This window comes from Rhinolophus ferrumequinum, chromosome X (genome assembly GCF_004115265.2).
Source record: "Rhinolophus ferrumequinum isolate MPI-CBG mRhiFer1 chromosome X, mRhiFer1_v1.p, whole genome shotgun sequence".
NCBI lineage: Eukaryota > Metazoa > Chordata > Mammalia > Chiroptera > Rhinolophidae > Rhinolophus > Rhinolophus ferrumequinum.
In genome coordinates this window covers 112,497,231-112,511,940 of record NC_046284.1, presented here as the reverse complement: position 1 = coordinate 112,511,940, position 14,710 = coordinate 112,497,231, and the positions used below count along the sequence as shown (strand labels likewise).

Sequence of the window (14,710 nt, the reverse complement as noted above, 5' to 3'; positions counted from 1 at the left end):
GATATAAAGAACTTAACAGATGCAAACTTTGACGCTTACTTGGATGGGGGTTGGGGGCCCTCTCCATTGCCTTCTGGTCCTGCAGGTAGACCGGGTAATGTGAAACAAACCCAGAATCTGGCTTTGGATATTGTCCCTAAATGACTGAGTCCACATTGACAGTCATTGTTCATTCCCTTGGAGACCAAGATCTCCAGCCCATACCTTTACCTTCTGATTTAACCTACCTAGTACTGAAAAGTGTCCATTGTTGCAGGTTGCAGACATGATTAACGTGGCATAAAGGCCATGATTATACTTCCATAAACTCTTTTATTTTGACCTTTCTTGCCATGAGTTGGATAGTTTATGGCAATAAAAGGGAAATGACTTTCTCAGCACCATCTTTAGCTCTACACCACTTATCTTCTTCTGATAATCTCTCTTGCATTCCAGAGTTTTACAGTAATGAGACACAAATTGATACAATAATGAAGCTAAAAGATGTTTATTAGAAAATGTTGCTATATCCACTTCTTGTCTTTGAATTGTCAAATAAATGAATATTACATTTTAATTTACCTATACAAACACACAAGGAGATCACCTTAAAAAGAGTCTTGCTTTAAGAATAGCTTAAATGTATTGTGAAGAATGCCAACTCCTAATATTTCTAGAAAGAGACTAGAAATATTTTAGGAACTCTAAAAAGAGTTTATGTTTTTCTGGCATTTGACTTTCATAGCAGTTACATTATCAAGGATGACATGGGTACATCACCAAGTCCACTGGACATCTGGTGTGTATGGTAGAATGACAATGTATACTACAGGTTGAAAATATTAATAAGGAAGTGATTTAGCTGCATTTCCATAGTGATACTGTGATTTGGTTAAGTGGAGAGTGAATCAATGTTTGTGAATTAGCCATAGAAACCATGATTCTGAAACCTACAGATTTCACTCCTACCTCTTGCCTTTCTCCATTTTCACTTCTACCATGTGATACAGATGATGGGTACTCTAAAAACAGGATTGTGAGATGCCTCCCAAGGGAGAATTAAACTGTATTTTGTGTACTTCTACTCCTCAACTCCCGCCACATCTTCAAAAGATCCCCAGAAAAAATGAGAAATCTTATCTTGACTCATTCAGTATAGCTTCAGCATTAGACAATTATAATTGTGAACCACACAGAAAAGTTAAAGAGATATGAATGTAGATACAGAAATAACAAAATAACACAGAAAATGGTAACGGTAAATGTATCTTACATGTATTTTTCCTCCAGTAGATATAATGTTAGCTACTCACTCTCGTGTGTTTTTAAGGTATCTTGTGGGTGTAAGCATTTTATATTCTATCTCCAAAAATTTATATTATTAGTATTTTATAAACTAAAAATGGTTCCTTGAAATGTGGTGGCCTAGATTCAATCATTCTTAAATTCCTCTCAGAGATGCAATTAATGCCTTTAAGATTTAAAGGAAAAAATATATATTTTTGAAATTGTGGTCTGCATGTTGCTCAAAAATAAATTAATTGAAACTTTATGTACCAGCATAAAATATATTACTCTGTTTTTCGCTGCCACAGGTTTCTATTCAAATCACTCTGGATATTTCTAGTTAGGTGCTATTATGGTAATCTAATGGTGTCAATCAGCAGCATACGGCACATTTTTTAATAATTGTTTTTTCATCTTGATATTCCAGATATAAAGCCAGAAAATCTCTTAATCAGCCACAGTGATGTTTTGAAACTGTGTGACTTTGGTAAGTTAAAAAGAAATTGAGCCCTTTCTAAGTACAATAATCCTCCCTCATCCACAGTTTCTCTTTGCAAGGTTTCAGTTACCTATGGTCAGCTGAAGTCTGAAAATATTAAATAGAAAATTCCAGAAATAATAAGTTTTACACTGTGTGTCTTTCTGAATAGTGTGATGAAATCTCCTGCCTTCTGCTCTGTTGCACCGGGGTGAGAATCACTTAGTATCTGTCTCAGTTATCAGATCACCTCTCGTGGTACCCCAGCACTAGTGTTCAAGGAACCCTTATTTTTACTTAATGCCCCAACGCGCAAGAGAAGCTGTCAAATTCTTCTTTTAAGTGAAAAGATGTGTATGTATAGGAAAAACCATCGCACATAAAGGGTTTGGTGCTATCTGTGATTTCAGGCATCCACTTGGGGGAGGGGTGGGGGTAGTGTGGTTCTTGGAACATATCCCTAAGCGGGGTTTACTACACAGAGTTAAGATCATATATAGATAGGTGGCTTTTACAGGCATATTAAAAGTATTCTTTATGTTTTGACTTAAAGTAGCACAGGAACATTGTATTGGGTCATGTGTTGGAAAATTGGTTGCTGGAAGAGTACTACTCTCTTTGCTCTACATAGTCTACTACTTTTTCTGTTTTCTACATTGTCTACTCTTTAAAAATTCATCATGCAGTATTTATTTAATGAGAATTTAAAGCAAATATATGCACGGGCATATATTCATAAGCCCAACAATGAGCCCAGAAAAAGAATTTTATAGGAAATACCACTGTGGCCTTCTGTTTTGAATAGGATAAAAAATATTTTAAATATTTTGAAAGGTTTCCAGAAATTGTTTTAGACATAATCATAAATACTAAAAATTTGCCTATGTAACTACACATGTATATGGTGTATATGCAAAAGTTATGTATCTGTAAGTTCAGAAGACGTTTTTAGAACAATTCCATTTATTCTCTTTGAATAAATGTTCAATAAATGAGATTAGTAATTGATGTATAATATTTCCGCTCCTGATTGAATGTATAAAGAAGTTTTTGAGTTGTATTTTATTTTCAGTAGAAAATTGTGTATTATTTCCCACATATAAAACTATATTAAGCACTATTAAGTATTTGAATTAAAATAATTCAGAAAAGTTTTAAAACTATAGGGTGTTTAAGTCATGAGTCATTTTTTTTAATTATACTTTTGTCTAACCCATATGCTGAAAAATGACTTTTTTAAAATGTTATTTTTTTCAGATATTCAAATATAATCATAAATATGATATAAACCTCCACATGTAAATGAGAATACATTTCCTTTCATAAACAGAAGTTTGATTAGTGTTTAGTAGATGGAGGGCACAAGTAAGAAATGGAAGCATTCCAAGAATTCACTTTAGAATGACCGATTTTGTCCAGTGTAGCAACTGAAAGCATATGGAGTTATTTTCTCTCAGTGTTTCTAAAGAATTTGAATATAATGACCCTGCTTGCTTGAGGAAAAATGTTTTACAGGACTTAATTTTCTTCATACTTTATGATAAGGAGTATTGCAAAGAAGTGTCCTATGTCCTAAACATCTTAAGTGCTTAGGAGAATTTTCAAAAATAACACTGTATTTCAAAGATTTTGATCTTGGCATTTTTAGAGTTTCCTTAGCACTATGATTTTGGGAAGTAATATCTATTTTCAACTTCCTATCCATAATTGTGATTACCATCAAGTACTGAGACTTTGTGCACCTCGCAGACCCTTTGTTTAGCATATATCTGTAAACTATGAGTCAGTGATCTGCTTAGGCTCCAAAGTTACTGAAATTTGTAAAGTTATATATAAAAGATGCCTGTAGAATAGCTACTAATTAGGAAAAGAGTATCCCTGGTCTAGCATCATTTAAAGAAAAGAGCATTGTAAATGGTCAGGAAGTTTTGCATGGTACCACAAGTTGCATTCTGTGCCCTGGGCATCCCCAATGAGGACTTCCTAATTGCTTTCACTCCCAGAGCATGTATTACCCTTGTTTAGCTTGAAGAACCCCATTCAAAAATATGAATATTTCTTCAAAATACGTCTTACAAAGAAGTATTGGTTTACTGAAGTTAGGGTTTTGGTTTTTGCTGTGGTTGTTTTTGTTTTTTACTGTTCCATTTTAAGGAGCACTATTTTCCACTTTTCAAAACTGACATGCACCTTAATTTTTACACCTAAGTTTCACGTTCCGGTTCTTTATTCACAATGAAGCCTTATTGCTTTCGGTGAGTTAGATGGGTAATTAATTTACCTGCTGGTTTATTTTGTGACCTTAAAACCTTTCGAAGGGGTTTTGGGGGAAAATACTAAGAGTGTATAAGGTCATTAAGATTCCTCTAATATGCTTCTCAGTTACATTAGGGGATGAAAATAATTTTGGCCTGCTTTGTTTCTATCATTGCCAATCTTTAGTTGTTTATATAAGAGTGGAACTGATCAACTGCAATCCTATATAGCAGAATATATTGACTGTCTGCAATACGTTAGTTTAGCTTTGACTTCTGGCCCTTGTGAGATTTCATTTTGTTCCTAAGATATGCATTTATTGAGAGAACTGATTTAAAAATATGCTCTGAATGCTTATAAAAGCATGTGATGATTTTGAAAACATGGATTTCTTTAGCATAGGGGGAGACTGGTTTTTAGTGAATACATATTTTATTGACATGTGAACAATAGACTGACCTTTTAAAATAACAAGGAAACTATTAATAAACGGCCCATCAGTACCAGTCATTATGTTCTTTTGATGTTCCTTTAAAATATTGCTAGCACCCACATATTTTGACAACATGAAATTATTATTTCTTTTTCAAAGTTATACCTTTGGGCTTTGCTATCTTTCAGGTTTTGCTCGGAATCTATCAGAAGGCAATAATGCTAATTATACAGAGTATGTGGCCACCAGGTGGTATCGGTCCCCAGAACTCTTACTTGGGTGAGTTACCTTCCTCAAATAGAATGACACGTACATATCTGCTCATCCTGTATCATTAGCTCTGGGATCATCTATGGAAGATAAGAACTTCAGTTAAATGCCAGTTACCTATTCCAGTGTAGCAAACCACCCAAAAACTTAATGGCATAAAAGAAACACCATTTTATTTGCTCATGATTCTGGGTGCCAGTGATTTGGGGGAGTCAGTGATTTGAGTTCAGCTGGATGGTTCTTCTGCTGGTCTCAACTGTAGTCGCTCATGTAGCTACAGTCAGTCTGCGGGTCATCTGGAAGCTGGTTGGTTTATGGGGCCTCAGCTGGGACAGACCATCTCTGTTCCATGGGGACTCATCCTCCAGTAGGCTAGTCCAAGTTTCTTTGTGTGATAACAGAAGAGCTTCCTGCGGCATTAGGGCAAGTCCCAAAACACGTGGTTTTCAAACCTCTGTTTGCATGCCTTTTACCTCATTGGCCAAAGCACATTGCATGGCCAAGCCCTGATTTAAAGGATAGAGAAATAAACTCCATCTCTTGATGGGAGGAGTGGCAGAGTCACATTACAAAGTGGCAGATTATTGCTGCCGTCTTTGTTAATAATCTCCCACATTAAGAATGTGGATGTTCACAGAGTTTGTTTTCATCTAGTTTCTTCTTCTGTGTACCTCTGTCAGGACTCACTGGGATGCATGGTACATTTTCTTATGGGAGGCATTGTAATTTGAATTTACTGGACAGTTTTTGCCAAAGAAGAAATGAGTATAAGTTAGATCATTCATAGAACCTCATCTGAGGATTCATGTATGGTAGCAGGACTCGTTATAATATGGTTTTATCTATAAGATGGCCCCAACGAGATAAGTCTAAAATCAGCCTTACTGCAAAAGTTCAGAGAGTATTTGCCACCTGCTAATACCTATCAGAAAACTGTTCTTATGTGTGGGAACTACCAAAGTATATCGGGACTCCAACTAATTTGATGATCCAAACTGAATACTGCTAATTAAAAATTGCAAGTGCTAGTTGAAGAACCATATTATTTGTGTAAAACTCCCATTGATATCAGTTGTTATTTGGTTAACATTAAGAATTTACATTCTTGTGCATTCTCAAGACTTTGACATTCAAAATAATTCCAGCTGTATAAATTATTCAAATCAGTTGACAGAAGAAAAATAGCATGTAGAGGGTATGCGGAGATTTTTCATAGGTTTCTCCATCTAGCACAAGTTTTTTCTCTTGCATAGGTATTAAAGAAAGATCAGTATCTTTCCCTCCCCAACAAAAAATCTACACGAAGTTTCCTAATATGGTTCTTAGGTTTTTGTGGGAAGGAAATGAGATAAATAAAATACTGACTTAGTGTTCAGTGATTTATTGTCCTAGAAACATATTCTGTATAGTATTAACAGTGCTTTAATTTAGAGTATTTGTTAAAAGTTTTGTTTTACTAGTATATCACTATAGTATTCTAGAATTTTATCCCATTTTTTTGTTCAGATATTTTATGTTGGCTTTCCCTTCTTAAAGCTTGGGTTATTTATATTTGAAACTAAAGAAAACATGGTTTCTTAGTTAATTGCCATATATAATTTGACTTAAGGTTAGATTTTGGGGTATACATATAATGCTGCTTTGGCGATACCTAGATTTTTGTGTATAGCCTCCATTTATTAATAACAGTAACATCCTAAAGCCCTCTGGTAAACTCAGATCCTAGAAGAGAACTAAACCCCTAAGTAAACAGAAAAAAAGTTTTGAGGGGAATAGCTATCATAAAGCCCCCATATATAGGGTACAAATAGAGTCAAGTAAATACAGTAGTGCTTAACACAGTTTTAGCTACAAGGTGTGATGAAACAATACGGTGAATGTTTAAATAAAAAAAATTTATTACAATAAAAGATAACATTGCCTTTAATCCCCCTCAAAATACTCGCCCTCACTTCAAATACACGTATCCCATCATTCTTGCCACTTTCTGAAGCAGTTCTGGAAGTCCTCTTTTGTGTCTTTAGCTGCACTGTCGTGGCTGCCTTGATGTCCTGAATCATTTTGACTTTGGGGAAGAGCCAGAAGTCACACAGTGCCATAACTGGTGAATAAGGTGGAGGAGGACACACTGAAATGTTTTTATTTGACAGAAATTGCTGTATACCCGAAACGATGTGTGACACGGAGTATTGTCATGATGGAGGATGATTTACGGCACACTTCACAACACACCTTCTCAACCGTAGCTTACATCCAACTGACTGCACTGAACAAGTTGAAGCATGTCATACACTGTTGCTAAGATTCGATGTGCTGCTCCCGTATTGAAGATCCCTCCCTGCTTTTCCATTGGATGGCACACGGCAGCAGTATTCACCGTTTTTTCTGATCACAACAGAAAGGCTCCGTGTCACATCGCTTCTGGTGTATGGTAATTTCTGTCAAATAAAAACACGGTATGTCCTCATCCACCTTATTCACTGGATCTGGCACGGCGACTTCTGGCTCGTCCCCAAAGTCAAAATGACCATGAAAGGTAAATGTTTTGCATCGATTCAGGACATCAGGGCAGCCATGACAGTGCAACTAAAGACATAAAAGAGGACTTCCAGAACTGCTTCAGAAAGTGGCAAGAACAATGGGATAAGTGTGTTCAAAGCAAGGGGAAGTATTTTGAGGGGATTAATGGTACTGTGTCTTTTACTGTAATAAATTTTTTTTTATTTAAACATTCACTGTATTGTTTGATCATACCTCATATTAGAAATTGTGACTATGCCATCAGAGATTAAATAATGTTCAGTGTTTGTTTTTTAAGAACAAACATAAGTCAGTAGTACATTTTAATAGACTGAACTTAAAAAATGGATAAGATAATAACTTTCTGACATTTAGAGAGCAAAAAGATAATTACCTAGAAAATAAATTTCTTGGGAACATTTCATTCCCTAAGTGAGGTGTTATCAGACATGTGCACTGTATTAAGGTTTATTAGCCATTCATGTTCAAAATATACCCAGATGTGAATAGATTTCAACTTAGTGTATTCTTACCTAAATTGTTATTAAATGGATGGGGTTTTTTTAGCATAGATTTATTCTCTTGTGTTCTGAATTTTTACTTGGATATCCATAATTCCTTTTTTTAGCCTCGCTTTTTACCACATGGTACTTTTTAATTCCTTGATACACAAATGTGCTTTAAATCATGAATCTGTTCAAAATATTTTGGAAATTATTAAAGTGTATTTCTTCGGTTGCCAAGATAATCTCTCCCTTTGCTTTTCAGAGCTCCCTATGGGAAGTCTGTAGATATGTGGTCAGTGGGCTGTATTCTTGGGGAGCTCAGTGACGGACAGCCTTTATTTCCTGGAGAAAGTGAAATTGACCAACTCTTTACTATTCAGAAGGTGCTAGGACCACTTCCATCTGAACAGATGAAGCTCTTCTACAGTAATCCTCGCTTCCATGGGCTCCGGGTAAGAGGCTTTGCTAAAACGCAAAATGGAATCAATACAGCAGCATTTAAATCATTATTCATTACACAATGGATTGCTAAGCTATTCCCTTTCCCATTACAATGTTTATAATCCCCATTATAATATTTTATTTTTGAATCTTATATAGTATTTGTGAATTTTAAAAAGTGGTCTGAATTTGAAAGTAGAAGCTGCGAATGTTTTTCCTAATTTGTAAGTTCCAATTGTCCAGTCTTTTCTAGTGTATGCATTAGTATATTCTAAACTTTGGTTATCTCAGAATGTTTCTTTATCCAAAATATTCAACATTCCCAAAAGATATAAAAATGTATAATAAATGGCTGTTGCTTATTTGAGGAAACATGTTTGTAGTAATTTGAGGAAGACTTATGAATACTAGCATTCTGCTGATTTCAAGGTGCTGTTCTAGCAGCTATTTCTTGTTCCTCTGTTGACAGTGAAACATCAAATCTTCTTTTCAAACTAGTCTATTGTCTTGGGCAGCCTTTTCTGGACTTGCTAACTTTGTATAAAACTTGTCTTCAGAGAATATACTAAAAAGGGTCTTAAAAATACAAACTTACCCCAAATGAGCGACAACCGGCTTGCGTAGGCATCTTACTGGAGTGGCCAGTTATAGGCTGCTTCACTCTTCCATCCACTCCAAAAGCTTTTTTTCTTTTTTAAGTTTTCAACTACCCTGCTTGAGCCAACATGCCAATTGGTGACCATTGTGGCAACTATAAAATAAACTCACCACCACTTTCTTTCTTTCTCTTAAATGTATAGTTCTCAAACCGTGTTTTCTTAACGTTTGCAAAGCTCTTTGTTTCTTTCTTTGACATTCTGGACCGCAGTTCGTTTTACTTTGAAGAGCACCCCTCCTCACACAGTACCTGCTCCTGAATGTGGATGAAATGAATGAACAGAAGTACATACAATTTCTTTCTCATCTCCTTCCTGCTTTCTCTCTCTCTTCCAAATCTGAGTTACCCCCAGCAAGTTTCTCTTGTGTTCTTTTATTTTTGCTTTTGTAAGCCCAAAATTAGCCAAAGTATGACCATCAATTAGCATGCAAATAGTTCAATGGTTATTGAGCATTTGTCATACTAGATGCTGAAAATAGGACAATAGATGGGACTCATCCTCAGTCTAGCAGAAAGGAAACTCTGTTCAGAAATAAAGTTGGTCATACTTCATGAATTCCTGTTTCACCGAGAATGCGTCCAAACTCCTTCCCATAGCCTATGAGACTGCATGATCCATGGCCTTCGAGCTCCATGACCTCAGCTCATTCCTCTCTCCATTCCCCTCCCTCTCCAAACTCGCACCACGTTTGCCTTTCTTTTTCTTTGGTTTTCATAAATATTCCAAGGTTTTTCCAACTTCGTGGATATGGGACTTGCGACTCCTCCCAGTGAGGCATTTCCCTTGTGTAACCCCTTCTCGTTTTGTAAATCTCAGCTCCAAGAATGCACCCTCTCTCCGAACCCCCCCAACATACTAGCCCCACCTCCTTCCAACTGTCTTTCATAGCACCGTTTTGTTCCATCATAGCGCTTATAGTATGTGCTTATTTTGTTTATTTGTTTACTTGTTCATTATTAACTGTCTAGTTTTCAACCACTAGAATGTAAGGCAGAAATCATCTGTTTTGTCCCTGTATTTCTAGCATCTAGCACCGAGCCAAGCAAGCATATCTACTAGGGACTCAATGAATATTGAGCACTTGAATTGGTGTTGTCCTCACTTGAGCTCAACTATATATTTCCCTCTCCATCTCTAATGCTTCTTTCTCTCTTAGCACCTGTTACCTGAACTATCGACAACTCCCGAACTGATCTCCCCCATTTTCTCTCGTCACTTTAGTCTTTTCACATTGCCTTCAGAATGCTCTTCCCTCGAACTGCCCATTTCATTCTAAAGCCTTTGTGTTTAAAAGCCCCAGGATTGCTGGTTAAGTTTAAACTCCTTAGGGTGGCAGTAAGAACCCCGTGCTCCTAGTCCCCCAGCCTCATCTCTTACCCTTTCCTCCCCCCCTCCCCCCCTACTCTGCAGCTACATTGACCTTCTCACCATTTCCTTGGCACGTTGCTTCTACAATGCTGTATTTTCATTTCTGTAATGCTCCCACACCTCATCCCACTTCCTGGAAAGCTCTGCATCCTCCGTCCTTGAAGCCCTTCTAGACTCCTCCAAGGGGATTGATGACTCCCCTTTCTGTTCTCCTGTAGCCCTGTGGTCCTCTCTCTTGCAGCACTCACTGCAGTCTCTTTCAAGTAGCTGTTTGCAAAATATATTTCCTCTCTGTACTGATGAATTCCTGGAGGATATGAGCTGTCACGTTCACCATGATATTGGCAGCACACCTACAATAGTGCCTACTAGGTGGAATGGTATTAAGCGATTGAATATTTGACCTCAGGATTTTACACTAACTGCTAGTATGTCAAGCTTGGCCTGCTGGCTACCTTGTTGTTTGGTTAGAGGCTCTATGCTGGATTCTCTGAACTGAATGTAAACAGATCTGTCACGGTACCTGGCCTTAATACCTTACAAACTAGCTGAAGAGTAAAAATGTTTGTGCATGAAATGATTAGAAAACTACCATTTATAATAAAGCGTGGTATATAATAAAGTACCACAGTCTTTACTACATTGTGCTGTTTTCTAATACATCTCAATATGATTGGGACCATGAGAGTGTGAAACATTCTGGAAAGTTAGAAATCATATTTGGCTAGATTCACTCGAGAACCATTCCATTTATGGAGGATTTGAAATGGATATTGAAGAATGAGTAGCATTTGGATCAGATAAGCCACACGAAGGCTGTCTTTTCCTCATTTGTCTGTGGTCCTGTTTGTTTACAGACCTCCTCATTGAACAATATTATCTGTAAATGCTAGAGAGCACATGACGACACTGCTTATAAATAGCCCTGCAGAGAAATTGCTGCTTCTGTGACACTTTGATTTTTATAGATCTTAATATTTTTACATTTTCGTCTGAAGGTGTTTGTGGTGTTTTAACTAAGTTAATCTTTTGGGAGGTTTAACAACATCTGTTGAGGGCAAGTCCTCCTTGATCGTTTTGCTTGAGAATTCCTGTGGCAGACAGCTAAGCACACAGGCCGTGGACCCTACAGTGAAACATGGGCTCACCAGTAAGCAGTCCAATGTTATTTGCATTTTGATTGTTATGTAGAGATTGGAAAATGCTCTAATGGTGTGCATTATTTTGAAAAAGTAACAATTGCTGGCCCATAGTTTAGGGCTTAGACTCTGGAGTTAGACTGCTGGCGTTCACAACCTGGCTCCATGTTTACTACTTGAACAGCCTTAGGCAAGTTTCTTGTGTCTCTGTGTCTTCATGTGTAAAATGATGATAACAGAAGTTCCACCTGATGGGTTTGTTGTGAAGATTTAATGTTATATCTAAGATGCCCAGACCAGTGCTTCACATACAGTAAGTGCTCGGTATAGAGGCAGTCTCATTGTGTGTCATTGGCCGAGGGAGGGAGGGACGTACTGATTGGGATACGCTTTGAACTTCTATGCTAGAGTTTTCGTTATTTGTTGAATTATCTCATATTAGAATGGTAGCTTTCGTTCCAAAGCACAAATTAATTTTTTTAAGTTAGGAGTTTGATCATTTTTTTTATCACAATATTTCTAATACCTTTTGACTTTCAGCATTCATTTTCTTATCAAGGAAGTGTTACTTCTGAAGGAAAAAAGGAAGGAGTACCTGGTAACATGTGGGAGACCTCATAAGCAAAATTGTCATTAAAATGTACCAGTGTAGAGTCTTTTATCACAACATGACAAGATCTCTCCCTCTGGGCTGATATTTAATGCTCTAACAACACCCAAAGGAACCTCTCTTCCTCCCTTAGGAGAGGTGCCCAGGTTTGGAAAGAGTAGGTTTGGACCACAGACTTGGGGGCAAATACAAGTTCTGCTTTTTAGTTATGTGACTTGCCTCGAACTAGTTATTTGAACTTTCTGATTGTCATCTTCCTCATCTCAAAAATAAGAATAATTGCTAAAATGCCTCGTGTAGCATCACTTCCCTCCGAAAGCACTTTGAGGTTTGCCTGTGTATCTGTGTTAAGCTCATGGTATTCCTTCTGCGTCCTCTGTCTAGAAGGTGCTGTCCTACTTTTCTCTGTCCTCGCATTTTTCTCATCTTTTAAACCTATGTCTATGGATTCTTTCTTCTACAGCCGCAAACCACCTTGGTCTCCTTTCTTGAAGCTTCGAGTAGAATTTACGCCTGTGCTGATTGCTTTCCCAACCCAGCTGCGGTGCTTGGGTGCAAAGTTTAGGTCTCACCTGTATTCTGTCCCTCCTGCTGTCCCTGGCAGTGTGGGGATGATGTCATAATCGCTCCCTAAATGCCTTGTTAGAATTTTCCCACAGAACCAGCCCTCCCATCCACTTTTTTGGCATGTTTAAGGATTTCAGTATTTTGCAATGCTCTTCTGTTGGTATAAAGGAAATAGATATTAAAAGCTAAGTCACTCCTCCATTGGGAGGGAGTTTGTTCATGGCATTGCGCTGTACTACTTCACCATCCACTTAGATATTGTGAAATGTGAGTTGGCAGAGGGAAGGGCAGAGCATCTAAATAAATTGGACCTTTTCCCTTCATTTTATTTAAAAATGCGTTTGTTAACTTAGGAGCCTGTTTGCATTCTGTTCCAATGTACATAAAGGAAGGAATTGAAAACAGGTCATTAAAAGAGTGTGTTCAAAGCAATAACAGAACATATGTCTGAATTCACTCTTTCTATTTCTGTGGCCTTTCAGGTACTGGCCTCTGTGCCTTTTTCTCTTTTTTTACTTATCTTATTTTCAGGAGTAAATGGGATGTTGTGAAAAGGACTTAAGACTTGTCTGTAATGAAGGGTGGCTGGTTAGCTCAGTTGGTTTAGAGCGCGGTGCTAATAACACCAAGGTTGCCGGTTTGATCCCGGGTGGGCCACTGTGAGCTGCGCCCTCCTTACAAGAAAAAAAAAGAAAGAATTGTCTGTATAAACTGTATAAATACAGTTTCAAATTTTTATATTTTGGATTGTTTTACATGCTTCAGTATTGTCTGACTAGATTTAAGTATCATCTTTCATCCGTAAATTTTCCTGTTATTAAATACCCACTCAATTCTATTAATCCATACCTCAAATCCATAGACAGCCAAAGTAACATACATAGAAATAAATTTGATCTGACTGCACCAGGGAAATAATTTCTGTTCACCGGCTCCTTCTCCAGCACTCACAGCTTGTGCACGCCCATCCCCTTCTCCATGCTCACACTCCTGTCGTGTTCTTACAGTTTCCAGCTGTTAACCACCCTCAGTCACTGGAGAGAAGATACCTTGGAATTTTAAACAGCATTTTACTTGACTTAATGAAGGTAGGACAAGTTGATGTTGTCTGTATAATATGTCTTTTGTTAATAGATGTATAATAGATACTAATAGATGTATAATAGATGAAAATGGGGGACTATGTCATGTTGAAAGGTATGTAATGTATTTAAAATTGCAGCAGGATCTGGTATTGTAACATTCCATCTAGACAGGACCGTGAGACACCTAAATTACATTCCTAAAATGGACAGAATAATAATCCAGATATAAATAATAAGCAATAATTCAATGTATTCAGCACTCAAGAGCTGCTCAGGCATAAGGTTTTAACACAAATCTTAAAATGAATGTTGAAACAAAAAAGATTCTAACATTTTTTCCATGAGATTTCGGGCCTCCCCTAAGATTTTTTTACCAGTGAACCTAAGTCTGCTCTTTTTCTTACTTGGCCTCTTCTTTCCCAGCCGCATCGCATCGGCTCTTTCTGGCTCTTCTTTTGACACAGGTACTTGACGTATTGCTTCTACTGTTCCTGAGTGGTCCTCCTGTCCTAGTGCCCCTGGCCAGGGGTCTTCCTGCTCTGGACTGAAAACGTTCTCACAGTTTTTTATTCATGCTCTTCTTTCCCAGTAGACAGTGAGTCAGTCCCTTGAGTGAGAACTTGTTTTTCCCCCATATGTCTCCAGCTTTCATTGCAGCCAGCCAGTGCATAAGCAAGTGCTGATTTTTTGATAATAGACGTTCAAAAACCACTTGTTAATGGGTCGGTTTCATTTTATGCCCAACCATCAGAATCCAAGGAAGTTACACTGTGCAGAGCCTTTGAGGCATACTTAGCACAGTTGGAATTGCTAAGCAGTGCTCTCAGAACTTTGCTGCGCTTTAAACCATGTTAATCTGTATTCCAAGGAACACTGTAAATCGGTGTGGGGGCAGAGGTGGAGGAGAGGGGCGTGGCTCTTGGGAAAGGCTGCGCAGCAGAAAACCTTTCATGGATTTTATTCATTATATTTTATTCACAGTATTCATTAATGTATAAAGGGTTTCAGGAATCCCACAGCAAAGAAGCATTTCTGTCTCACCCAACATTTTCCAAATTTAATTAAATACTGAATACTTAAAAAAAAAAAATAGAACTCTACAGCACTAGTGT

The 14,710-nt window shown here is 37.5% G+C and overlaps 1 protein-coding gene across 2 annotated transcripts in view; it reads left to right on the top strand.

Annotated features, from left to right (window-relative positions):
* Positions 1–14,710, top strand: part of CDKL5 (cyclin dependent kinase like 5) — a 157,428-nt gene that overhangs the window by 111,202 nt on the left and 31,516 nt on the right. For both annotated transcript variants that reach the window (XM_033119851.1, XM_033119841.1), the window contains exons 7-10: positions 1,694–1,753; positions 4,622–4,712; positions 7,992–8,181; positions 13,521–13,601. In XM_033119851.1, the coding sequence (XP_032975742.1) occupies positions 1,694–1,753; positions 4,622–4,712; positions 7,992–8,181; positions 13,521–13,601 (422 nt within the window). The remainder of the gene's footprint in view (positions 1–1,693; positions 1,754–4,621; positions 4,713–7,991; positions 8,182–13,520; positions 13,602–14,710) is intronic.